This window comes from Cucumis sativus, chromosome 1 (assembly GCF_000004075.3).
Source record: "Cucumis sativus cultivar 9930 chromosome 1, Cucumber_9930_V3, whole genome shotgun sequence".
In the NCBI taxonomy this organism is placed as follows: Eukaryota; Viridiplantae; Streptophyta; class Magnoliopsida; order Cucurbitales; family Cucurbitaceae; genus Cucumis; species Cucumis sativus.
Window position 1 is genome coordinate 16,459,242 of NC_026655.2, and position 25,208 is coordinate 16,484,449.

The window sequence follows — 25,208 nt, forward strand, 5'->3', positions numbered from 1 at the left end:
GGAGATGAATGGATTGTCAAGAAAGGCACAACATTAAGTTTTGACTTCCATGAGATCAAGAAATTACTAAGGCACAAAATTCAGTGACCAAAGTAGATGTGACCATTCAAAAAGTCATGTTCTTTAGTTAGTAACACTTTTCATGAAATGATGCATCAACTCATGATACATTCATGAAGAATCATAATCATTTGCATCAACTAATACCCGTATCGAGATTGAGATGACTTTAACCTTGGATAGGAAAATCCCTTTGCGATATTTCTCAACAAATGGTTTGCTACTCCCATAGGGATTTGATTTGATTAATCTTCCAATTAATCTCCTGTAACAGTAAGCAGTTGGGTCATGAAGGATATTTTTCTACGAAGACATTGGGCCCTGTATAGTGAATGATTAATGGGGCACTGTTGTGGGCTTGACACCAAGAAGTCCAACAACTTCAAGAAGATGTAATGTATAGGTTCTCTCTCATTGAAACAAGGACGGTCGAGAAAAATAGCCAATTATAAGTTTTACTTTAAGAAAATAACAAAAATAATTTTAAATTGTTAGAATAGCAAAAACATAAAAAATTTAAAAATAAATAAATAAAACAAATCTCTTAAATGCCCCTAACTTAATTTGAAGAATAAAATCGTTCACCTAAACCCCAAATATACTATAATTGAAATAACATATGCTACATAAAAATTTTCCACAAAAAATGTAAAGATTAGAAAACTTGACATTAATGGAAAACTTCACTTCATGCCTGCAAAATTTAAAAATTTCCTAAAAGTAATTATTTCTTTTTTTGGACTTCAGTTACTCACTCTCTTCTTTGATTAATCTTAACGAAAACTATTTGAAACCTTTCATTTTCTTACGGATCACTTCTAGGCAATAGTCAAATAGATGACTTATGGGCATTCTAAGTCTCTTCCTCTTTCATTCGATTTTTTTTCATCTTCTTAAAATCTTATAAGTGATATTTTTTTTTCATTTGGACTTCGCCAGCTTACTTACTTCTGTTTCTCTTTCATTCAGACGTTTTTTTTTCATGTGAAACCCTGCAAAAAACTATTTGAAACCGTTCGAATGCTCAAATATGGCCATTGTTGTGGCCTCTATAATTTTAAAAGCTTCGAAAGAGAAGAATAGTTGAATAAAAATTTGTTGTTTTTGATTATTTAATTATATGGTATATATTAGATATAACAAACAGTTTGTTATTTATTTATTTATTTGTTATTATTATAAAATAAAAGGTAGAACAATACTTCCTCGATTTTAGGAGCAAACAAAGGGATTTGGTTTGTATTATTTGTTTTGAACGTTTATTATTTTATAAATATGGTAGAAAATCGAAATATGAGAATAGACACATTATTCAAATACAATCTATTTCCAACTGAACCGGTAACTAGAAATTTTGACATAACCAACATAAGCCAATACACATCCTTATCTTCAACAATACACATCCTTATGGAAGGATTGTTAATGCATAATTATAGGAAAAATAAAATCTTAATATGAAGTTGTTATTATATTAAAGACATGTTTTTAGGAAAAGATAAAATTATAAATTCAAATTTTACATACATTTCAACTAATAACTTTCAAATTTAAATAATAAAAGAAATTTTTATAAACATTGAATTATAAATATGAAAATTGTGTACAATGTATGATATAATAAAATGTTACTAAATATTAACCAAATCTGAAACATACCATGAATAAATTATATTATCAATCGTTATATGAAAAGAAAAAGAATATGAATTAAATAACTATTAGTATATATATTATGAATTATATAAATAATTTTTTAAATAGTTGATTTGAAATCTACAAATTCAAAAATCTGGTATAAAATGGAGATATAAATCTAGTGGTTGTTGATTCAATCAGATTCATCCCGAAAATAAATGTTTATTTAATATTTTTTAAAAAATGGATTGATTTGCAATATACTATGATTATGAGTTATATTCCATTAGTTTAATTTATACAAATATGTTGTATCTCCAAGAAATAACTTTCTCTATAAACAGGTAGAATCAGCTGGAAAAAGTAAAAAAAATATCTACATGAGGTCATTTTGCTATAAATCATTTTTTTTTTATTTGTTATTTTCCAAATTGTTATCTATTATTTTGTCATTCTCGTGGTTTTCTCTTGAAACAAGCCAGAAAAAGATCGATCTAACTCAAGATCAAGTAAAAAATTGAGAGATCCCGAGTCTTTTAAGTAAGAACTTGTCATTAAAAGCACTCTTGAGCAGTTGAATATGAGAGACATTTTCTCCTATAATTATTAACTCACCAACGTAAACAAAAACTGCTAGGAAATCACCACCTTTGCCTTTGATAAACAACGAGTAATCAACCATGGATTAATGGAATCCAAAAGATACAATGAACATCAAGAACTTAGATATTAGTATACAAAAACAATAATTAGTCCAAATAACAAGACGTATTTGATATATCATACTAAAAGTGTGCAGTTTTATTTATTTGTATTGAAGAAGAGACGGGAGAGGGAAAAAAAATCATATTACGATGGTATTAACGATTATGTAACAACAACGACAACTTTTTTTTTTTTAAAGTTTAAGAATATTGTTTAAACATTTGAAAGTTTAAGGGTATTTTCAAATGATTAGTATGTATCCAGGGGCAGATTTATTAAGGGGCAAGGGGTACATGCCCCTCACATTTTCGATTTTTGTATTTTAATCTTAATTTTGAAGTGTTAGATTACAATATATATTAAATAATATCTTATTATTTTTAAATTCTATCTGGTATAGTAGATGTGCCTTTTCAAAACCCAAGGACTTGGTTCAAATCTCAACTAGTGTCCCCCTACATATGATTTTTGTGTATCAATAGCCAAATATATATATATTTTTTTGTATTTGACTAATTATTGTTTTAGTATGTTTTAGGGCTGAGTGGGACTATAGAAAATTACTATAAATTAATTAAGGATGTAGCAAATCTTTAAAACAATTGCAAATATGACAAATTTTAATTAAATTCTAAGGTAAAAGATGAAAATGCCCCACAAAATACACTTTATATATATTTCTAAATTGTTATACTGCATGGTTGTAACTATTATTTTGCTTTAAACAGTGAAAAGAACTAATTATTCCCAATGATAGATTGCTCTCTACAAATATATGTGCGTAAGTTTTTTTTTTTATTTAATACTGATTAAATATTTTTTATAGATATTTGTGGTCCCTGTTGTTGCATCTGAAGAAGAAATGTCATCTGAAGAAGAAATGTCATCTGAGTACTTTCAATATTTTGTGGAGTTAGAAAATGATAGATTGGTTGAAGAAGCATATGTTGTAAAGGATAAAAATATTGTAGAAATAATATCTTCTTTACATGAAGATATTGAAGATTTAAAAAAACAGCACAAAAAAGATTTAGACCACCTGAAAAAGGGACAAGAGGAGATCGTTCATTTGTTACTTTCCCTAACAAAAGTTGTGAATCAAATACTTCCACACAAATGTGAAAGTGAAAAACAATCTGAAGAGTCCTTGAAAAAGAATCATCCTCCATCAATGAGTCTAGAAATGATAGATGTTGATATTGATACTAACATTGATCAAGCAGTTGCTTATGCAACCTCTTGCGCAAAAGACAAAGAGGTAACATTATTAAAGCTTCTGGTTCTTTTACTTATATTTTTTCCAAGACTATCACTAGAGTGTGTTTGTGAGTGAACAGTCTATCAATGATAGATCTGTATCAGTGATAGACTATTTTTTCTTTGATTGAATATTAACAGTTTCTATAATTTTTTTCATTGCAATACTAATATTAATTTCTACAAAAGATTGTAGATAACGACGAAACTAAGGAAAGATGATGATAATCATCGTGAAAATAAGTAAAAGACGGTGCATGACATATCAAAGAAAGTGAAGGTATTATAATAATCACAATTGTTGTTTTATGATAGACTCAATGTGTCTATATGTAAACTCTAATTCAATTATTTTTTTCAGGTTGTTCAAGAAAAGGCAAAAGCAAAAACTATGGAAATAGTGAAGAACATTGAAAATGTTAGGTCGAAGAGACAACCTAAACCGTCAAAGAAACTGTTGAAGAATCTGAAAGATCAAAAGAAAGAAAAAGACCAAAAGAATCCAAAATATAAGAAGAAAGAATCTCTAGAAGCAACAAGACAATCTCTTAGAAAAAAGAATTTTGCCCCTAGTTTTGATTTGAAAATCTCTCAATTATGAGTATGGATATTGTAGCTAATGCATTAATTTTGTGGTTTTTTGTGATAGTTCACATTGACATTGTAGTACATTAGGAATTATGGTTCTTTGTCAATGATAGACCATATCGATGATAGACTCTACAATGCATTTACATCTTCATATGTAGTTTGATATTATTATATTAATTGATAGAAATGTTGGATTACAAGTTACTTTGTCTCTGTTTGCATCGAGATTAGTATTTGACATGAATCACATGTTGAACTATTGGCGATAGACTACAAAATAATGGTTTTTTATCACAGGTTGAACTAATTGGTGCATTTTATGGTTTCTGTCACTGATAGAAGCTATTGACGATAGACTACACAATAATGGTTTTTATCACAGGTTGAACTAATTGGTGCATTTTATGGTTTCTAACACTGATAGAATATATTAGAGATGGATTTTTATATGTATTAGTACTTTACAAAATGTAGATTATTATTGACTACTTAAATAAAAAGGAAAGAATGTTCTCTATGCTCAAGCTAAAAGAGTATTATAAAAAACATAATGTCATATCATTGTAAAAATTGTGGAAATTTACAATATCTACGATTGTGACCAGCACGACGACAATGACTGCATTTTGATTGACTTTTCTTCTCGTCAATTGATAATATTCTTTGTTTTCGTGGTCGTCCAGCTCGACGCTTGAAAACTAGAGGAAGTATGTTCATGTCAACCCCAATAGATTTCCAATTAGAATGGTTCCCAACTAGACGAGCTGATCCAGTATAAGCTAAAACCAAAGTGCTTGACAAAAAATAATTGGAAACAAAAGAGTATGTATTCATATTGCGCCCACGAAGAACAACAAGTGCATGAGCGCATGGAATTTCATCACGATCCCAAACGCAACAGGTACATGATTTGCAATTTAAATATACCATAAATTGTTTTCTTCCATCAATCACTTGAAATTCAACATCATTAATAGCATTAACCTGAAAAGAAAAGAAAAAACTAACTTAGTCAACACATATAGTCTATCACTGGTGCATAATAAGAATCTATCGGTGATAAAGTCTATCATTGATAGGTCTTGTTATATTACCCACTAATTAAGTAAATAAGCATTAAAACACAAAAACTTACTGTGAATCTTCTTGAGTTTTGATGTTGTATACATAATTCTCACTCAGCCCAACTAGTTAAAGTAGTTCTCATACAACATGCAACTTTTCTTCGATCATAAAACCAATTTTGAAGTATTTGCCTGATAGAATCGAGTAATTTTGCAACAGACAAATCTCTAGATTCTTTTAGAACTGAATTTAAGCTTTCTGAAATTTTTGTAGTCATCATTTGATATCTTTTCTTTGTACAATATGCTCGAGCCCACTTTTCGAAACCAACCTTACTAAGATAGTCTCGTATACTAGGATACATAGACTCCATCCATCTCATATTAGTCTCAAAATCAACAACAATATATGTTTTTCCACATCTAAAAAAGAGCTTATCAATTATAGGGTCCTTATACATCAGCTTCAAACTTTTTAGAAGGTGTTGCAAACAAACGCAATATTCAGCATTTGGAAAAACGTTATGAACACTTTTCGGAATACTTAAATGTCGATAAGATATTACAACTAAACCTTCCCGATCCCCTAAACTTTTCTTTATATTCTCAAAAAACCATCTCCAAGATTCATCATTTTTGGAATCTACAATACTGAAGGCCAATGGAAAATTTTGATTATTACCATCAATTGTTGAAGCCATCAAAAGAGTTCCACCATATTTAGATTTCAAAAAAGTGTCGTCAACAGATATGTTGGATCTACAATATTTTCATCATTCAATGGATGCTCCAATAGCCATAAAACAATACTTAAAATGTCCGTTTGTATCAGTTTCATAAACAGTGAATGAACCTGAAATAAAAAATACATATATACATTATATCAAAGACAAATAACATGTTCTTTTATTATATATTTGTCACTGATGTAGTCTATTACTGATACTTTATAGTAGTTAGCACACCACCATAACTATGAAACTAATATGGTCTATCATTGATAAGGACTATCACTGATAAGTGCTATCACTGATAGAACCTATAGTAAACCACCATATCGTCAGTTTGATTATATACTCATTCACTATCACTGATACGATCTATCACTGATAGATCTTATAGTAAACCACTATGTCATCAGTCTCATGATATACTCATTTACTATCACTGATACGACATTTATCACTGATAGGTTATACAGTAAACCACCATGTCATCTGCTTATTTACTATCAATGAGACGATATTTATCAGTGATAGACCATATCATTAAGAGCTTCATTGATGATATATATTGTAAGAATAAAAACATACCTGGGTTAATTTCTTTTAGTTTTGTAAAAAAGTTGGGAATCAAGGCATAAGATTCTTTTGCTTCACCATTTAAAGAATTCATAACAATTTCATTTGCCCTCCACGCTTTATAGTAGCTAACATTTGCACCAAGTTTAGTGCGCATGTGAATCATAATCTCATTTGGAGTTGAACGGTCAAAAGAACTAAAGTCTTTTATCATACAATCACTAATCAATGATGAAGATGCTTATCTATGAGTAGTTTGAATAACATTCATGGAGTAATCATGATTAGCAATATAATTTCTTAGTTGCCATAATTCCCCACCCTTGTAACGAGATGCATATACATTCTATGAACAATTATCTTGGGAGTACTTAAACTCAATAGATTTAGAATTTGATCTCACAGTCTTGAACTCGAAATTGTTCTTTATAGCAATGTAGTAAATGACTTTGATAATAGTTTCTTGCTAGCAAACATATCATTTTCTTTCAAATCAAATGTAGAAGATAGCCTACTAACATGAATATCTATAAGAATTTGAAAATCATCATCAATTGAAGAAGAAGGTAGCAAAGAAGACATATTATTTGTCCCACTGTTAACAACACTAGATGACTATTATAAATCCATAGAGACATGAGGAGCATGGACAACTAATGGATGTCTTGTAATTTTCCCTTTAACTAAACTTAGAAACCAAGCAACATCTTTATCTTCATGAATTTCAACCACAGTTTGAATATCAGTGATGCCATAATCCAATAAGATTGACAATTGTATTGAAGAAGGAGATGCATCCAATCGAACTTCCCTTAATATCAAGCTCACTAAATTTTCAAAACAAATTGTCTCATCAAACAATACACCCATAGTTTTGTAATTCAAGTATTTATTTGTATCATCCCACTATTCACTATGAAACACTATTATTGGAAGCTTAATCATAATTCCAAATTAGTGTAAAATAAAAGAAAACAATTATCATCCTACTATTACACTAAGGTATTGATAAAATCTTTAAAGAAAACAAAGATCAAATGTAAAATCTTTAAAGAAAACAAATTTAATTACATACCAGATGATTTAATGAAAGATTGTTGTAAAATTGTTGGACTTTGAGAGCGACTAGTTGGAGGACGACTAATTGTTGGCGCACAATGAAGAAGGTGATATTTAGGAGAAAATCACGAAGAAAATGGAGAAACGACGGTGAAGATGGAGAAAGGAGAAAATAGTGAAGAATATGGAGAAGAGAGAAAATAGTGAAGAATATGGAGAAGGGAGAAAATCGTGGAGTAATGACGGTGAAGATGGAGAAGGAGAAAATCACGCCAATTTCCTTTTAAACTGATGGTAATTTTGAAATATTTTAAAGAATAATTAAAGATTTGTTATATATGCAAATTGTTAAAAAAATTGTCATATACTTAATATTTTATGCCAAATAGGTTACCCATTACAATTAACCTATGTTTTAATAATATTTTTTTATTTTAATTGTTTTTGGAATTTTATGTTTTAGTCGGTTGATGAGAAAATTGGTGTAAATTTTGGATTTTTAAACTTTTCATTCATGAAACTTTTCAATGGTTTGGGGTACTTTTGAACTATTTTCAAAAGATTAAAGATGTTTATGAAACATTTTAAAGTTTAGAGACATTTTTTACGCACTACAAAGATTAGGGGTATTTTTTTAATTTAATAACCTAAATATTTTGAATAATTGTTTTGAATTGTTTATATTTGAATTCAATTTAGGAAAATGCGACTCTATTTTAGTTGAATATGATTGTTTATTATGAGATTAGATAATTTAAAAAGAGTAAATAAAAATAAAGTTGTTTTAGGCACATATATGTTTGGTAGCATAATATATAAGTTGGATTCTGATTTGAAATTATTTGTAGTTACCTTCCATCTATTAGTTTACAATAAGTTATTATTGTTCAACTATTATTAATTAATTTATTAACATGTTTTATATTAAATAATGATTGTTTTGAAATATTATATAATTTGTATCCTACGTTATTTTTCTTCGATAGAATATTATCAATTTTCTAAAGTATGAAATTATCCTTGTTTATAAAAATAACTATTAGAGTATACATTTAAAAATTTATTCATAAAATTAAAAAATTCGTACAAGAAATTAAAGATTAATGTATAATATTCTAATAAAGCTTCAATTACATCATATTTTTTTTATTTTTTTAAGGCCCAACAACAACGTATCTTTTAAGAAAAGTTTATAACATAGAAATGAAATTAGGAAAAAAATAAAGAAAAGAAGGAAAGGAAGAAAAAAATGAGAGAAATGGGAACGACACCCTATCAATCAAAATAGATTTATGGACTAAGTTGTGCAAATTAGTTGAAAATAAACTAAGTTGTGCAACACAGGTGGAATCTTTATCGACTCATACTTCAGTTGGAGTGGGCTGGACAAATTGCTACTACTCTTAAACTTAAGCTCGGCTTAGGTTGAGAACAAGTAGGATGAGGTGTCCAAGCCTATATCTCTCCTTCTCATTTTGCTATTCAGTCTGAATTATCCTATATACACCTTTCATAATCTAAAACTAAACAATTTCAAACATAATTTTATCAAAAAAAAAGGAAAGAAATGAAATTTTATCTGATTTATAATAAAGTTGATAAAATTTTGAGAAAGAAGATAAATTTTTTTTCTTAGTTTACTTTATAAGCATTTAATAGAAAGAATTGTTAAAGCAGTTTGGGAAGAAGGAGTGGTAATGTAAGTGTGAGATATGAAATTCATTTATTAAATTCTAAAGAAGGATTCTATTAAAATGGTTTGAGGGTAAGAAAAGAGAGAGTGTAAAAAGAGCGCTCAAAATTCAAAAGAAAAAAAAAGAAAAGAAGAAAGACTCTCTCACGAAACAGAAAAAACAACGATGGAGAGTGATCCCACACTGCGGATCCAACGGTCAGAATAATAGCTTCATTTGAAAGCCAAACTACGCCCTTTCCCTATAAACCCTCTCCTCTTCCTCTTACTCTTCCACTCTCAAACCCCCCCTTTCTTTTAACCTAATTCTCCATCGCCGATTTCTTCATTTCCAATTCGACGCTTTCCCATGGTGATACCTCTTTACTCTCTCACCTCCACCCACTCCTTACGCTTTCTCACTCTTTCTCACTCTTTCTTCTTTCTATTTCCCAGGCTTTGCCCGACCAGAAGACTGTTGATTATCCTAGTTTCAAGCTCGTCATTGTTGGTGATGGCGGCACTGGTATGTTCTTTCCTTCCTGCCTCCCACTCCTAGTATTCTCTTCCAATTCCAGACTCAAGAACAAACCGTAAAGCTTTCAAATCGTGCCTTAATGCCGTTGATTTCAACCAAGATTGATGCGAGATTGGATTCCTTTTCTCAAACTATAACTTTTCTTTCCTTTATTAGGGTTTTATCAATCCGTTTCATTGCATCCGATACTCCAAGGGCATTCTAGATCAATTCTTTTAAGACCATCTATAATATAATCCAGTTACTTTGTTTGTGTTTTTGGCTTACATAATTTAAATAGGAAATCCGTCATTCTTCGTTGCTCTTTGTTGGTTGTCATCCAATACTTGACAAGGCTTCTAATTCGAGTATGACTGAATCATTTCTGTTATGTTTGCTCAGGGAAAACAACGTTTGTGAAAAGACATCTCACAGGGGAGTTCGAAAAGAAATACGAACGTAAGAATTGTTGCTATCCCCACAATTTTTTTTGGATTATTCATTGTTTGGAATAGGGTTTTAGTTAAAATTAATAAACAACTCTTAAGTATGGGTTTGGCTTTCTGTTGTTTCTTATGAAATTAGCAACCATTGGCGTGGAAGTGCACCCTTTAGACTTCTTCACAAACTGTGGAAAAATTAGATTTTACTGCTGGGACACTGCTGGGCAGGAGAAGTTCGGTGGTCTACGAGATGGCTACTAGTAAGTTCATAAATGAGGCCTTCTATTCTTTCGTATGTTATGCTCCCGAGTTTAAATATTCCCGGTTGTACTTCGTTGTTGCTCTAGCACATTTTCCTCATTTCTGTAGGGAGCTTGTTTCCCTCCTGCAACAATGTTAAATTTTCTATTTTCTTTTTGTACATTTATTTGATCTGATAGATTATTTTATCTTTACAATCTTGTTATCCCTTGGTAGTATTTTTACGATGGTCCTTTATTTCTGTTAAGGACTGTTCTGATTTCAATTTCCTCCTACTGATGAAGTTCCTTATTTTGTGTCTTAATTCATGATTGCAGCATCCATGGGCAATGTGCAATCATCATGTTTGATGTTACTGCTAGATTGACATACAAAAACGTCCCTACATGGCATCGTGATCTTTGCAGGTAATCTAACATTTGTTTGTAGGAAACTGAATTGTTGCAACGTCAGGGCACTCTTCTTCAAGCTGCCTGCCATCTGATGACTTATTAACCTGCAGGGTGTGTGAGAATATTCCAATTGTTCTTTGTGGAAACAAGGTGGATGTGAAAAACAGGCAGGTTAAGGCCAAACAAGTCACGTTCCACAGGAAGAAGAACCTACAGTACTATGAAATTTCTGCAAAGAGTAACTACAACTTTGAAAAACCATTCCTCTACTTGGCCAGGAAGTTAGCTGGGTAAATCCATTTCCTGGTTTAGGTTGTGTTAGTTTTTTCTTTAATTTGGAACATTCATGACGATGGACTTCATTTTCTTATGGTGATTCAGGGATCCCAACATTCATTTTGTGGAGTCTCCAGCTCTGGCTCCTCCTGAAGTACAAATTGACTTGGCTGTCCAGCAACAGTGAGACATCCTCATCCTAAGTCATTACTAAGGAAACCATTCACATTCTTTGGTGTAACCCATATCTATATGTTGTTTGTTTTCTGCAGGCATGAAGCTGAATTGGTAGCAGCTGCCAGTCAACCTCTTCCCGATGACGACGATGATGCTTTTGATTAAGACTGGTCGATCATCTGATGACGTTGCCCTCTGCATATCTATTTTAAGTGAGGTTTTTTTCTTCTTGCTATGATTAACAGAAGGGAATAGCTGCGCAGGGTATGGCTGAGGATTGAAACTTGATATTTTGAAAACGTTAGTTTTCTGCCCCCTGGATAAGAGAAATTTGTTGTGATGTAGATGGTGTGTTTTCTGTTGGTGAGATTCACTATCGATTGTAGTAGAGCCACATGGCATTTGTTGAAAGTTCATCATGCAGAAAATTTTCTAACGAGTGTTGCACTATTTGATTTGTGTTCATTGTTCCTTTGTCTTCTCTGGGGTTGTCATTTGTTTTTCAGAAAAAATGGGTTTGGTGAGGTGTTGAAGATACATAATGGTTATCAATACTTTAGGAACTCGGTTTATGGTTGACGATGAGATAAAATAGGATGATTAGTGGGTTTTTTATTTTTCTGTGGATTCTGGGTGAAATTAAAGAAGAAGCTAATAGATCCAAAATCTTATAAAATATGAGCTATGCAAGTGATGGAATGGGTTTACTTTTTATTGTTAGGAGTTGTATTGAATGTCATAATCGTCTTCTAATCAAATCTATGCACTTATGTTTATGGGGAACAAATCTTAAACATGTCAAACCAACATCAAAATACATTGGTGTTTTGAAAAACAATGTAACAAAGAAGTTATTCGTGTTTAGTTAATGAACCACGTAGGTTTTAGTTTTGTTTCAATTTAGTAAATTTGGATTATTTCATTTGATTTTGAGTTGAGCTTAGAGGTAAAATATCAATTTTTTTACAAGATCCAGTAGTTCTATGTTTCCATTCTCATTGAAACCCAATGTAGGCAAGCTTTTGTTGTAGCTTTGTGTAATTGAATGAGATATCCATTTGAGAGAAAAAACATTGAGTGAAAAGGGAGGATGAGGAAGAGAAAAGATGGAGGGAAAGATAGGAGAGAGGGAAACATATGTGAGATGAGATAATCTTATTCTTATTTTACAAGAAATACTTGTGCATTTTAGATCGTACTCATTCTTATGTTTCTTTTCAAATCTAATGTGCCACATGGGTAGTTATAATTGAATATTGGTAGGTTGAGTGATGTGTATGATATGCACCAAAATATTTTCTTTTAGAATTACTGATTTTGAAATGTCAATCATAATTTAATTAAAGTAATAAATACTAACTTAAAAGCAAAGAGATAATTGCAGCTATCAATAAATTGTAAAATCATAATTGCAACCATGAACAAATTGCAAGGGCATAATTATAACCTTAGTTTATGGTGGTTAATGCAAATTTTTCTTAGATTTAGTTAAAGTTCCAACTAAAAGTATGATGTTAACCTCATGTGATACGATTTGATTTGGGATCAAATCCATTTTTTACCTCTTGCATCCGCATTTCTTTTAATGAATCTAATTGGTTTTTATTCTTTCTTAGTGTTCAACTAATTCTTCTTCGCCTCAATTTACAATTCTTTTTTTTGGAGAATGAAGGTGTGGAACCGAGAGTTGAGATACGAGAACATTTCTAGTTATACAAAAGCATATCGAGAAGGATTTCTAACTATAAAAAAAGCATCCTGAGAAAAATTTGGGAGTTGAACAGTTTTGGAAAAGTTTTTTTTTGAAAATAAAGAGTTTTAAGATAAATGAGGCAGTGACGTATTCAAATTACCTCTAGTAAAAAGAAACCCTAAGATGTTGGTTCCTTCCCTCCGGTATCCTCCATCTTTGCGATTCCCATATTCTCTCACGCCATAGTTGATTTAACAAACGATGATGACGAGGCTTTGGACGGAGGCAGCATAACATATTGATTTTGGCAGCAACTTTGGCCGCGAGTGAGGCAAAGTTATTTATAGCGACTACTTGACAGGGAGCAACAATCAACCTGAGCGAAGTTTAGCAACTTCTTTGTCCTTGTAGTAAAGTTTGTAGAACAATTTCTTGTATTTTTTTAAATTTTAATTTGAGAAACATTTTCCATTCTCTCTTGCACACTCTTTTTTTGTGGAGAAGAAAAGAAAAGACAAACATGTTAAAACACTCCAATTTGAACATTACAATTTGGAGAGATCACTCTAAATAACGATGTATATTACAACTTTTGAATTTGAGAGATATCTCACCGAGATAAAAAGCAATAGCTAAAAACTTTATAAAACATGTATAAAATCATCCTAGATCACCTAAAACAAGTATATAATTGATTTGAAATTGAGTATATCAAGTTTTGAAGTTGCGAAATACTTATGAAATGTTTGCAAGATGTTCTTGAGATAAAAAAACAATAGCTACAAACATAAAACATGTGTAAAATAACCGCAAGTTACTAAAAACAAATACATAATTGATTTGGAGTTGGGTACTTTAACTTTAAGTTGAGAGATAAAAAAACATTACTATAAACTCCATAAACATATGTAAAATTACCCTAAATTACCTAAAATAAGTATGCGATTGATTTGGAGTTTAAGTATTTCAACTTTTGAAATTGTTAGATGCCTACAAGATGTTTGTGATATAAAAGATAAGCACAAAACTCTATAAAACATGTGTAAAAGCACTTGACACAAGTATAAGATTGATTTGTGAGATATTTGTAAGATGCTTTCAATATAAAAGATAATAGCTAAAGAAGGCCGCCATAGAACATGTGAAAAATCACCCTAAATTACCCCAAACAAATAACAAATATAGAATTACAAGCCAAACATCCCTAATAAAAATGATAATCACCCGATAACATATATTTATTCCAAGGATATGACAAATAACAATACAACTTACTTTGAAAGGAGATTTGGGTAAATATCCGCGAAAGTTTAGAAATGAAAGGTATCAATGGAATTTTTAAGTTAAGAAATACTAACGAAACGAGAAACAACGTTATCATGAGGTTGTGAGCAACCTATAAGATATATAGAAAATCGAAAATGAGTTTGAAAGATATGAAGACATCTATTTTATGATGACATTTAACGACATATTTGAGAAGGGGCAGGGGTACATGCCTCCTCACATTCTTGGTTTTCGTATTTTAATATTAATTTTGAAGTTTAAAATACAATATATATTAAATAGTGTTTCTCTAAAAGTAAATTTGGTTTATGGTGTAGTGGTTGTGCCCTCCTTTATATTCTAACATCCTGAATTCGAATCATATCTCTTGCAATTATTCCATGAAGAAGATACTATTTTTATTTTTTTGATGCAATATTTAAATTTACATATTTACTTTACTTTTACTTATGTATATATTTCAAAACATGAAAACTCGTAGAGGATAATTGTAATACGTATTAAATTATACTTAATATTTTTTTAGTATGTTTGTTATATAGCGTTCCTATATAAAATTTTTGGATCTACGACCGGTGACATTGTGCTATTATAAAATGTAATGATATTTATTCATCAACTATTCACCTCAATATAAGAATTAATACGTGTTAATAATAATGAAATTTCTTTCCCTCCCATTCTATTATAAAAATGCAATGTCATTTTGGAGTCCAATGGACGTTGTTCCCCCAAAAGATAACCCCAAAGATGAAGAAATGGAGAAAATGAGTACACAAATCAATAAGTGGAACACTCAGAGAAATTTCATAACAAACTTTCATCAAAGACCATATGGCTCTAATCACTAATCGATAGAGAAGGTCACCAACAGAAACAATCCATCTACACCACAATTTTTCATTCATCCCAGGGGAAAAATCAACATTTTCATAATTCAAGTTTCAATCCTCAGCCACACTCTCCCCACCTATTCCCTTCTATTAATCATCCTAGCAAGGAGAGAGCATCTTACTCAGAGGGCGACAGTAGGAAATAGATAAGCAAACAGCATCATCACCAAATGGTCGATCATTTATACTTGAAAGCATCATCGTGGTCACCGAGAAGAGGTTGACTTGCTGCTGCTGCTAATTCAACTTCATGTCTGCAGAAATAAGCAACATATAGATATGGATTTAGAATGAGGATGATTTCGTTATTAATGACTTAGGATTCAAAAGTCTCACTGTTGCTGGGCAGCCAAGTGAATTTGTTGTTCTGGAGGAGCAAGAGCAGGAGATTCAACAAAATGAATGTTAGGATCCCTGAACCACCATAAGAAAATGAAATCCATCGTCATGAATGTTCCAAATTAAAGAAAAAAAACTAACACAAAGTAAACCAGGAAATGGATTTGTAGTTACTCTTTGCAGAAATTTCATAGTACTATAGGTTCTTCCTGTGGAATGTGACTTGCTTGGCCTTAACATGCATGTTTTTTACATCCACCTTGTTTCCACTAACAACAATTGGAATATTCTCACACCCTGAGAGTTATTAAGTTGACAATTGTTCTTACAACAAATGATAAATTATTACCTGCAAAGATCACGATGCCACGTGGGAACATTTCTATATGCCAATTTGGTAGTAACGTCAAACATGATGATTGCGCATTGCCTGTGGATGCTGCAACCATCTATAAAGATGCGTCTTTAGGATTAGGGTAATTGAAATCAGAACAGAAATGAAAGTCCATCACGAAAAAAACAAAAACAATCTAACAAATCAAGTGTGCTAGAGAATATTGAAATTTCAACAATAGTGTTCAGAATAAAAAGTGAAGGCCAAGTTAATTATGAGGGAAAATGATAATTGAAACAAACTCCCTTCAGGTAAGAGGAAATAGTGCAATAGAGTATTTAATGGGAAAGAAAGAAGTTTGTAAGGATAAAAACACATCCTGAAAAAATAAACTGACTAATTCATTAACTTACTAGTAGCCATCACGTAAACCACCAAATTTCTCCTGCCCAGCAGTGTCCCAACAGTAAAATCTAATTTTTCCACAGTTTGTGAAGAAGTCCAATGGGTGAACCTCCACACCAATGGTCGCTAAAAGTTCAAAGAAACAGAACAAATTCATAACTATAAGGTGTTTGTTCATTTTAACTAAAATCCTAAGAGTGAACAAACCACAAAATGGAGAAATTTTGCAATATTTCTTACGTTCCTATTTCTTTTCCAACTCCCTTGTGAGATGTCTTTTCACAAAAGTTGTTTTTCCTAAGCAACAAAAACCTAACCAATTCACTTATACTTTTAATTTCAAGTATTATATGAATCCATCTTAACAAACAAAGATCATTCAAAACAAACCAATAAAATTAATCAATATGTCCGTTTGAATTGACTTTACAAGTGTTTATTAACATATTTTTTTTGCATTTATAAACCCTTAATTAGACATTTAGAAAGTCAATCCAAACACACTCTACGTAGATTTACAAAACCTATTATTCTAATGGATGAATCCCTTTTTTGTTCTTTCTTCCTTTCATACTACCCTTATAACATTGGAACTCCGAAACAATGTCATGATTTTCAAGTTTTTAGAGCGAACCAAACAAACAACGACCAAAAGAGGGAAATCTTCATGTTCAAGCAACCTCACCCAAAAAGATAAAGAAGTTCAAGTGGCTTATAAAAGATATTAAAACAATAAATCTTTGAGTAAAGGAAATTAGAAACTCAACTTCTCCCTTAAATCCTATGTGTGGTTTTTATTGAATATTTGTATATTCCATTGATATTTTATAGAAATACATGTTTAGTACCATAATAAGGTACCAATCTTATTCTTATACTATAAACTCTTTAAGTTGATCTCGAACATTGATTCTCGTATGTCTCTACATATTTTTTAAGATCCGTCAAACAACCTAAGATATTAGTTGACTGAATTTGGGTTATTAAGACAAAACTAATAATATAATCAATAATAATTATTACAATAATAACACTTTATTAATAACAGTCAATAGATTAGATTTACAATTTACGAGTTTTAGGATATAAATCACAACAAAAGCATGCTGAAAGAACTCGTGTTGGTTTGTGAAGACAACTTTCACTCTACTCTACTAAGCCTTTAGGACATGAAAAGATGATATTGTCAGATTGTAGGGATGCACGGGAATGTTGTGTATCTAAATTCCAAAATTTGGGGCCTCATTTGCTTGGTAGACTTAAGCTTATTATTTCTCTAGCCCAGTTTTTTCATTAGAGCCTTGAATTTGGTTGGATAGGAGAAAACTTAATTATTCAAACTCAATCAAATTATAATTATCACAATGTTTGTTGGGATGGTGTGGCAGAAATTAATTGGTCGAAATTTCTTGCTGAACAAGGGTGTTTATTGCATGTTAATTTCTAATAGGATTAGATGTAATTAGAGTAAATTAGATCTGTTTTCTTCTGCACATGTCTACCATTTCCATAAAGAACAATATCAAAATTATGAAAGTACAATAATCAATAAAATGCAATAGAAAAGATGCACAAATTGATAGAATAGAAGAAGATTAAAGTAAAAGTATGAAGATTGTTGAAGATATTCAAGTGGGTTACATTTTAAAAGACTCTGTGAGGCCTCAAATGTCACGATGATTATAAGATTTGGTCTTTTGTTTATTGTTGTTTTGGACAATGGAATTGACTTTTTAAATAAATTGTTTAGTTTTAAGTTGAGAAATATTAGATGAACTGCTTATCTTTTTTTCTTTTCTAAAAAAAAAAAATGTCAGCACAAAAATAGATATGTTGAATTATGTGTTACATACGTCATCACATAAACAAATACGCAAAATCACATATCACATATATTTGAGAAGTATTTGTATCTAATAGAGATTGTTTTTGTCTCACAAAAAGTATTTGTGCTTCGAAGATTGGGAATGACCTAAAGATCAAGTGGTCAACTATACCGTGTAATTGCATCATGGATGCTTTATGAAAATTAAGGGATTTAATATTCAAAGTCTTCACTTGTTACATGTTTATGTTCTATGGTTTAAATTTTGGAGTCAAGATAAGTTATCTTTTATTATATATAATTTATTTTCAATTCATTGAAAATTTTAAAAATTGAAAGTTCAAAATAACAAGGTTAGAAATACATTAGATTGATGTCAAGTTTTAGCGGAGAAAATACCTAACATTCGATTGACTTTAATGATAAATTTGTAATTTAGAGAACATATGTTCTACAAATCAAATAAAAAAGGATTTGATGCTTAAGTTAGGAAGAGAATTATATAATGGAAAATCAATAAGAACTTTTTAGCTACCTTCTTCTATGATCACATCACCTATTTTATTGTATTATTCTACTCCTAATCCTTATCGGAATAGGAATTCCTCATTGTTCTTTATCCTAGGATCTCAAACTATTTTTTGGTTTGACCACAATCGGGGATAGACCGAGTTGTCCAACACAAGTTTCTTTAAAATCTTTATTGGCTCATAATCAACTTAGAACCCATATTGCTACTGCTCTTGGACTCGAGCTCGATTTGGGTTGAGGACGAGCCGGATGAGGTGGTAATCTAACCGTGAGTCGTGAGATACGAAAACATACAAAATTCGTTCATTAAATTTTAAAAAAGGAATCTATTAAAATGGTTTGAGGGTAAGAAAAGAGAAGAGTGTAAAACGAGCGCTCAAAATTCAAAAAAAAAAAAAAAGAAAGAAAGACTCTCTCACGAAACAGAAAAAAGAACGATGGAGAGTGATCCCACACTGCGGATCCAACGGTCAGAATAATAGCTTCATTTGAAAGCCAAACTACGCCCTTTCCCTATAAACCCTCTCCTCTTCCTCTTCCTCTTCCTCTTCCTCTTCCACTCTCAAACCCCCCCTTTCTTTTAACCTAATTCTCCATCGCCGATTTCTTCATTTCCAATTCGACGCTTTCCCATGGTGATACCTCTTTACTCTCTCACCTCCACCCACTCCTTACGCTTTCTCACTCTTTCTCACTCTTTCTTCTTTCTATTTCCCAGGCTTTGCCCGACCAGAAGACTGTTGATTATCCTAGTTTCAAGCTCGTCATTGTTGGTGATGGCGGCACTGGTATGTTCTTTCCTTCCTGCCTCCCACTCGTAGTATTCTCTTCCAATTCCAGACTCAAGAACAAACCGTAAAGCTTTCAAATCGTGCCTTAATGCCGTTGATTTCAACCAAGATTGATGCGGGATTGGATTCCTTTTCTCAAACTATAACTTTTCTTTCCTTTATTAGGGTTTTATCAATCCGTTTCATTGCATCCGATACTCCAAGGGCATTCTAGATCAATTCTTTTAAGACCATCTATAATATAATCCAGTTACTTTGTTTGTGTTTTTGGCTTACATAATTTAAATAGGAAATCCGTCATTCTTCGTTGCTCTTTGTTGGTTGTCATCCAATACTTGACAAGGCTTCTAATTCGAGTATGACTGAATCATTTCTGTTATGTTTGCTCAGGGAAAACAACGTTTGTGAAAAGACATCTCACAGGGGAGTTCGAAAAGAAATACGAACGTAAGAATTGTTGCTATCCCCACAATTTTTTTTGGATTATTCATTGTTTGGAATGGGGTTTTAGTTAAAATTAATAAACAACTCTTAAGTATGGGTTTGGCTTTCTGTTGTTTCTTATGAAATTAGCAACCATTGGCGTGGAAGTGCACCCTTTAGACTTCTTCACAAACTGTGGAAAAATTAGATTTTACTGCTGGGACACTGCTGGGCAGGAGAAGTTCGGTGGTCTACGTGATGGCTACTAGTAAGTTCATAAATGAGGTCTTCTATTCTTTCGTATGTTAAATATTCCCGGTTGTACTTCGTTGTTGCTCTAGCACATTTTCCTCATTTCTGTAGGGAGCTTTTTTCCCTCCTGCAACAATGTTAAATTTCTATTTTCTTTTTGTACATTTATTTGATCTGATAGATTATTTTATCTTTACAATCTTGTTATCCCTTGGTAGTATTTTTACGATGGTCCTTTATTTCTGTTAAGGACTGTTCTGATTTCAATTTCCTCCTACTGATGAAGTTCCTTATTTTGTGTCTTAATTCATGATTGCAGCATCCATGGGCAATGTGCAATCATCATGTTTGATGTTACTGCTAGATTGACATACAAAAACGTCCCTACATGGCATCGTGATCTTTGCAGGTAATCTAACATTTGTTTGTAGGAAACTGAATTGTTGCAACGTCAGGGCACTCTTCTTCAAGCTGCCTGCCATCTGATGACTTATTAACCTGCAGGGTGTGTGAGAATATTCCAATTGTTCTTTGTGGAAACAAGGTGGATGTGAAAAACAGGCAGGTTAAGGCCAAACAAGTCACGTTCCACAGGAAGAAGAACCTACAGTACTATGAAATTTCTGCAAAGAGTAACTACAACTTTGAAAAACCATTCCTCTACTTGGCCAGGAAGTTAGCTGGGTAAATCCATTTCCTGGTTTAGGTTGTGTTAGTTTTTTCTTTAATTTGGAACATTCATGACGATGGACTTCATTTTCTTATGGTGATTCAGGGATCCCAACATTCATTTTGTGGAGTCTCCAGCTCTGGCTCCTCCTGAAGTACAAATTGACTTGGCTGTCCAGCAACAGTGAGACATCCTCATCCTAAGTCATTACTAAGGAAACCATTCACATTCTTTGGTGTAACCCATATCTATATGTTGTTTGTTTTCTGCAGGCATGAAGCTGAATTGGTAGCAGCTGCCAGTCAACCTCTTCCCGATGACGACGATGATGCTTTTGATTAAGACTGGTCGATCATCTGATGACGTTGCCCTCTGCATATCTATTTTAAGTGAGGTTTTTTTCTTCTTGCTATGATTAACAGAAGGGAATAGCTGCGCAGGGTATGGCTGAGGATTGAAACTTGAATTTTGAAAACGTTAGTTTTCTGCTCCCTGGATAAAAGAAATTTGTTGTGATGTAGATGGTGGGTTTTCTGTTGGTGAGATTCACTATCGATTGTAGTAGATCCACATGGCCTTTGTGGAAAGTTCATCATGCAGAAAATTTTGGAATGAGTGTTGCACTATTTGATTTGTGTTCATTGTTCCTTTATTTCTTTTCTGGGCGTATCATTTGTTTTTCAGAAATATGGGTTTGGTGAGGTGTTGAATGTTTGATGAAGAAACTTAATGGTTATCAAAACTTTAGGAACTCGGTTTATTTGTGTTTTGAAAAACAATGTAATAAAAAAGTTGTTATTTGTATTAGTTGATGAGCCATGTATGTTCTAGGTTTGTTTTTAAGTAAGTTAATTTGATTATTTCATTTGATTTTAAGTTTGAGTTCAGAGCTAAAATGTCCAAGTTTTTTTTACAAGATACAGTAGTTCTATGTTTCTAGATTCGCATTGAAACCCAATTTAGGGAAACTTTTGTTGTAGCTTAGTGTGTAATAGAAAGAAATATCCATTTGAGAAATAAAAGACAATGAGGGAAAAGGGAGGGTGAGGAAGAGAAGATGGAGGGAAATATAGGAGAAAGGGATACATATTTGAGAGATGAGAGAATTTTTATTCTAGTTTGAAGAGGAATACTTGGTGGTTCGTCTGTACTCATTTTCTTGTGATTCAAAATAAAGTTATGAAGATACTTAAGAGTAATAAAAGACTAATTTAAAACAAATAGATAATTAGAGCTATTAAAAAATTGTAAAATCATAAGTGCAACCATTGATTGAAAGGGCATAATTACCACCCAATTTTTATTACATTTAATTAAAGTTCCAACTATAAATATCATGTTAACCTCATGTGATAAGAATCAATTTACAACTTTTTTTTTTTGGAGAAAGACAAAAAGAGAGATCAAGGAGTGCAACCGAGAGTTGAGACACGAAAATATTTTTAACTATAGAAAAGCATATTGAAAAGGAGGATAAAAAACCACGTATAAAACTTTTGAATAAATAAGCTTGTAAAGTGGACCAAAGCCCCTTTCAAGAATATTTTGTTGCATCTAACAAGTCCCGTATCATGGAAAATTACCAAAAACAGAATAAAATTTTGGGAGTTAAATAGTTTTAGAGAAGGTTTTTGAAAATAAAGAGTTTTAAGACAAATGAGGTAATGAGCATATTCAAATTAAGCATAGTAAAAAGAAATCCTAAGATGTTGGTCCCTTTCCTCCTGTTTCCTCCATCTTCGAGATTCCCATAGTTGAAGTCAACAAACGACGATGTCGAGGCTTTGGACGAAGGCAGCACAACAGGGTAATTTTGAAAGCGACTTTGTCTGTGAGTGAGGCAAGTTATTTATAGCGGTGACGTGATAGGGAGCAACAAGCAACATGAGCGAAGTTTAGCGACTTCTTTGTCCTTGTAGTTCTATTTGTAGAACAATTTTATATCCTTTTTTAATTTTATTTTGAGAAACATTTTTCATTCTCTGTTGTCACTCTTTTTATGGAGAGAGAACAAAAACGAAAACATGTTCAAACGTTATAATTTTTCGAACAATTTGAACAAGTGTAAAATCACTCTAAATCTCCTAAACACTAGTGTTACAATTGGTTTGGAGATGTATATTACGACTTTTGAGTTTGAGAGATATTTGTAAGACGTATGCGAAATAAAAAAACAGTAACTAAAAACTTCATAAAACGTAATCATCCTAGATCACCTAAAACAAGTATATAATTGATTTGAAGTTGCGAGATACTTATTAAATGCTTGCAAGAAGTTCCTAAATTAAAAGACAGTAACTACAACGCTGCATAAAACATGTGTAAAATAACCTAAGTTACTTAAAACAAATTTAGAATTGATTTGGAGTAGGGTACTTCAACGTTTGAAGTTGCGAGATAAAAAACATTAATCACAAACCCTATAAAACACGTGTAAAATCACTTGAAACAAGTATAAGATTGTTTTGGAGTTGGATATTTTGAGTTTGAAAATTGCGAGATATTTGTAAGATGTGTGCAAGATAAAAAAAACAGTAACTAAAAATCTCCATAGAACGTAAAACACACACTAAATTACGTAAAACAAATATAGAATTACAAGCCAAACGTCCCTACTAAAAATGATAATCATTAAAGAACATATATTAATTCCAAGGATCTAAAAAATAGCAACATATGAATGAAATGAAAATACAAACAGAAAAATTACTAAATTACTTTTACACATTAACGAACCATATATGGCAACAGAACCTAAATCACCAGAAGTTTCAAATTAGGGAATCATCCATAGTTATTTGGAAGCTAGGAAGGAGCTTCAAAAAAAGAAGCACTGTGAAAGAAATCTCTAAATCCGACTAGAAAAATTAAAAGGAACCGATGATTCTCGCAATCTAGAACCACCAATTTTTCTACCTCGAGGACCCTAAAAATGATACGAATTGAAAAATTGTTCAAGTGGTACACAATAAACATGTATGCGACATGCCATAAGCGGATAATGTTGAGAATGACCAACTTAATGTATTGAAAATCGTCGTCGGACATCGAGTGCCATATTGACACTTTCTTTGTGACCACTATATGACTCGAAATTTCTAGGTGATTTATATCGTGTCTACATTAATAGTCATTCGTTCAAATTTTGTTTGGATAACGTTTTAATTACACTAATTTGTTTGATTGTATGAGCAATCAAGTGCTTGTAAGGCTGCTAGAGCGAAACGACTTAGAACCGCAACAAACTTACAACCACAGGAGCGGTTCTAAGTCGTTTCTTCAGCGACAAGTCGAGCTCATTGTAACACGCGATCACCCAGTGGATCATCTTGAGTTGTTTAGGGAGACACACGCCAGTAGTACTTGCGAGTTCGTTTCAACGGCGGCAGAGGATGCACATGTAAGTTCATCATAACTTATTAATTATTAATTTCTATTTAAATTTCGATGACCTCTCATAATCTCAGTTGTATTATTGTGCAGAATCAAATGTTACAACTTCAGTTGCAACATGTCCCATAGGGTTCTCAACCACTCTCGAACGATGAGATATGCAATACTATTTTGGATAGACGACTGGGCTACTCAAAAGGCCTTGGTTGGGACCCCAAACCCATGTCTAGGAAGAGTTCTGCTTCCTCTGCTTCTTCCTCTTCTTACGACCACAAAGCACATATTACGGAGGTTAACCAACCTAGGAACGTCCAAATGTGAATCGACACAGGCTTTGTCGACGCTTTATGACCTTTGGCCGCCGCCATTGTGCGTCGGCGAAAGTCTTCTTTCTTATAGTAATTTCAAACATTTCGTGTCTCTTACACCTACTTCCACGTAACCTCTAATTACATCTCTCTTTCCACTTTTTGCATCTAACATATCAAATATTTTGGTTCAACTCAACTACAACAATTTTTGTAGTGTTATTTCACCCAATACTTTTGAATTATCTATAGATACATTCGTATCTCCCAATGTAGACCCTTGTTCACAACAATGTCCCAATCTATTTGTGTAAGATCTCATATGATATCATTTCATTCTCATGCTCTATACTTTTTTCATTTCTAGATAATTCATCAACCTCTACATCTATATCACTATCTCCATCATTACCAGGTTCAAGAATAATTAAATCTTCATCTTGCATCGACATATTTAATCAGCAGTTAAATTTTGAAAAATATCAAAAGATACATCACTCTAATTAAAGTCAAGTAGTTCAATACCCAAATTCAATCTTTACATATGCCTAAATTACATTTAAACTCTATAAAGCCTAATCAATACATGAATTGAAGCTCTAAGTTTAGCAACCAAAAAAATGCAATCATTACAAAAAAAATGCAATTAAT

At 31.9% G+C, this 25,208-nt stretch overlaps 2 protein-coding genes and 1 pseudogene across 2 annotated transcripts; 2 read left to right on the plus strand and 1 right to left on the minus strand.

Moving 5' to 3' along the window:
- The first annotated feature begins 9,560 nt into the window (after positions 1 to 9,560).
- LOC101211465 (GTP-binding nuclear protein Ran1B) lies at positions 9,561 to 11,950 on the plus strand. Its single transcript, XM_011657885.2, has 8 exons — positions 9,561 to 9,720; positions 9,804 to 9,873; positions 10,267 to 10,323; positions 10,450 to 10,567; positions 10,886 to 10,975; positions 11,071 to 11,250; positions 11,342 to 11,419; positions 11,509 to 11,950. Exons 1-8 carry the CDS (start codon positions 9,718 to 9,720, stop codon positions 11,576 to 11,578), a joined length of 666 nt encoding a protein of 221 aa, XP_011656187.1. The 5' UTR covers positions 9,561 to 9,717; the 3' UTR covers positions 11,579 to 11,950.
- A 3,514-nt stretch (positions 11,951 to 15,464) lies between these two features.
- Positions 15,465 to 19,354, minus strand: LOC101208272 (annotated as a pseudogene).
- On the plus strand, positions 19,201 to 21,721 carry LOC105434483 (GTP-binding nuclear protein Ran1B). Its single transcript, XM_031884628.1, has 8 exons — positions 19,201 to 19,355; positions 19,439 to 19,508; positions 19,902 to 19,958; positions 20,085 to 20,202; positions 20,506 to 20,595; positions 20,691 to 20,870; positions 20,962 to 21,039; positions 21,129 to 21,721. The coding sequence occupies exons 1-8, from the start codon at positions 19,353 to 19,355 to the stop codon at positions 21,196 to 21,198; spliced, it is 666 nt and encodes a 221-aa protein (XP_031740488.1). The 5' UTR covers positions 19,201 to 19,352; the 3' UTR covers positions 21,199 to 21,721.
- Positions 21,722 to 25,208: the final 3,487 nt, after the last annotated feature.

What these genes read in the sequence shown, in the direction of transcription:
- LOC101211465 (XM_011657885.2), top strand. An exon ending in GTTCGAAAAGAAATACGAAC is followed by an intron (nt 10,324 to 10,449) that starts GTAAGAATTGTT and finishes TTATGAAATTAG; the next exon opens with CAACCATTGGCGTGGAAGTG. An exon ending in GGTCTACGAGATGGCTACTA is followed by an intron (nt 10,568 to 10,885) that starts GTAAGTTCATAA and finishes TCATGATTGCAG; the next exon opens with CATCCATGGGCAATGTGCAA.
- LOC105434483 (XM_031884628.1), top strand. An exon ending in TGTTGGTGATGGCGGCACTG is followed by an intron (nt 19,509 to 19,901) that starts GTATGTTCTTTC and finishes ATGTTTGCTCAG; the next exon opens with GGAAAACAACGTTTGTGAAA. An exon ending in GTTCGAAAAGAAATACGAAC is followed by an intron (nt 19,959 to 20,084) that starts GTAAGAATTGTT and finishes TTATGAAATTAG; the next exon opens with CAACCATTGGCGTGGAAGTG.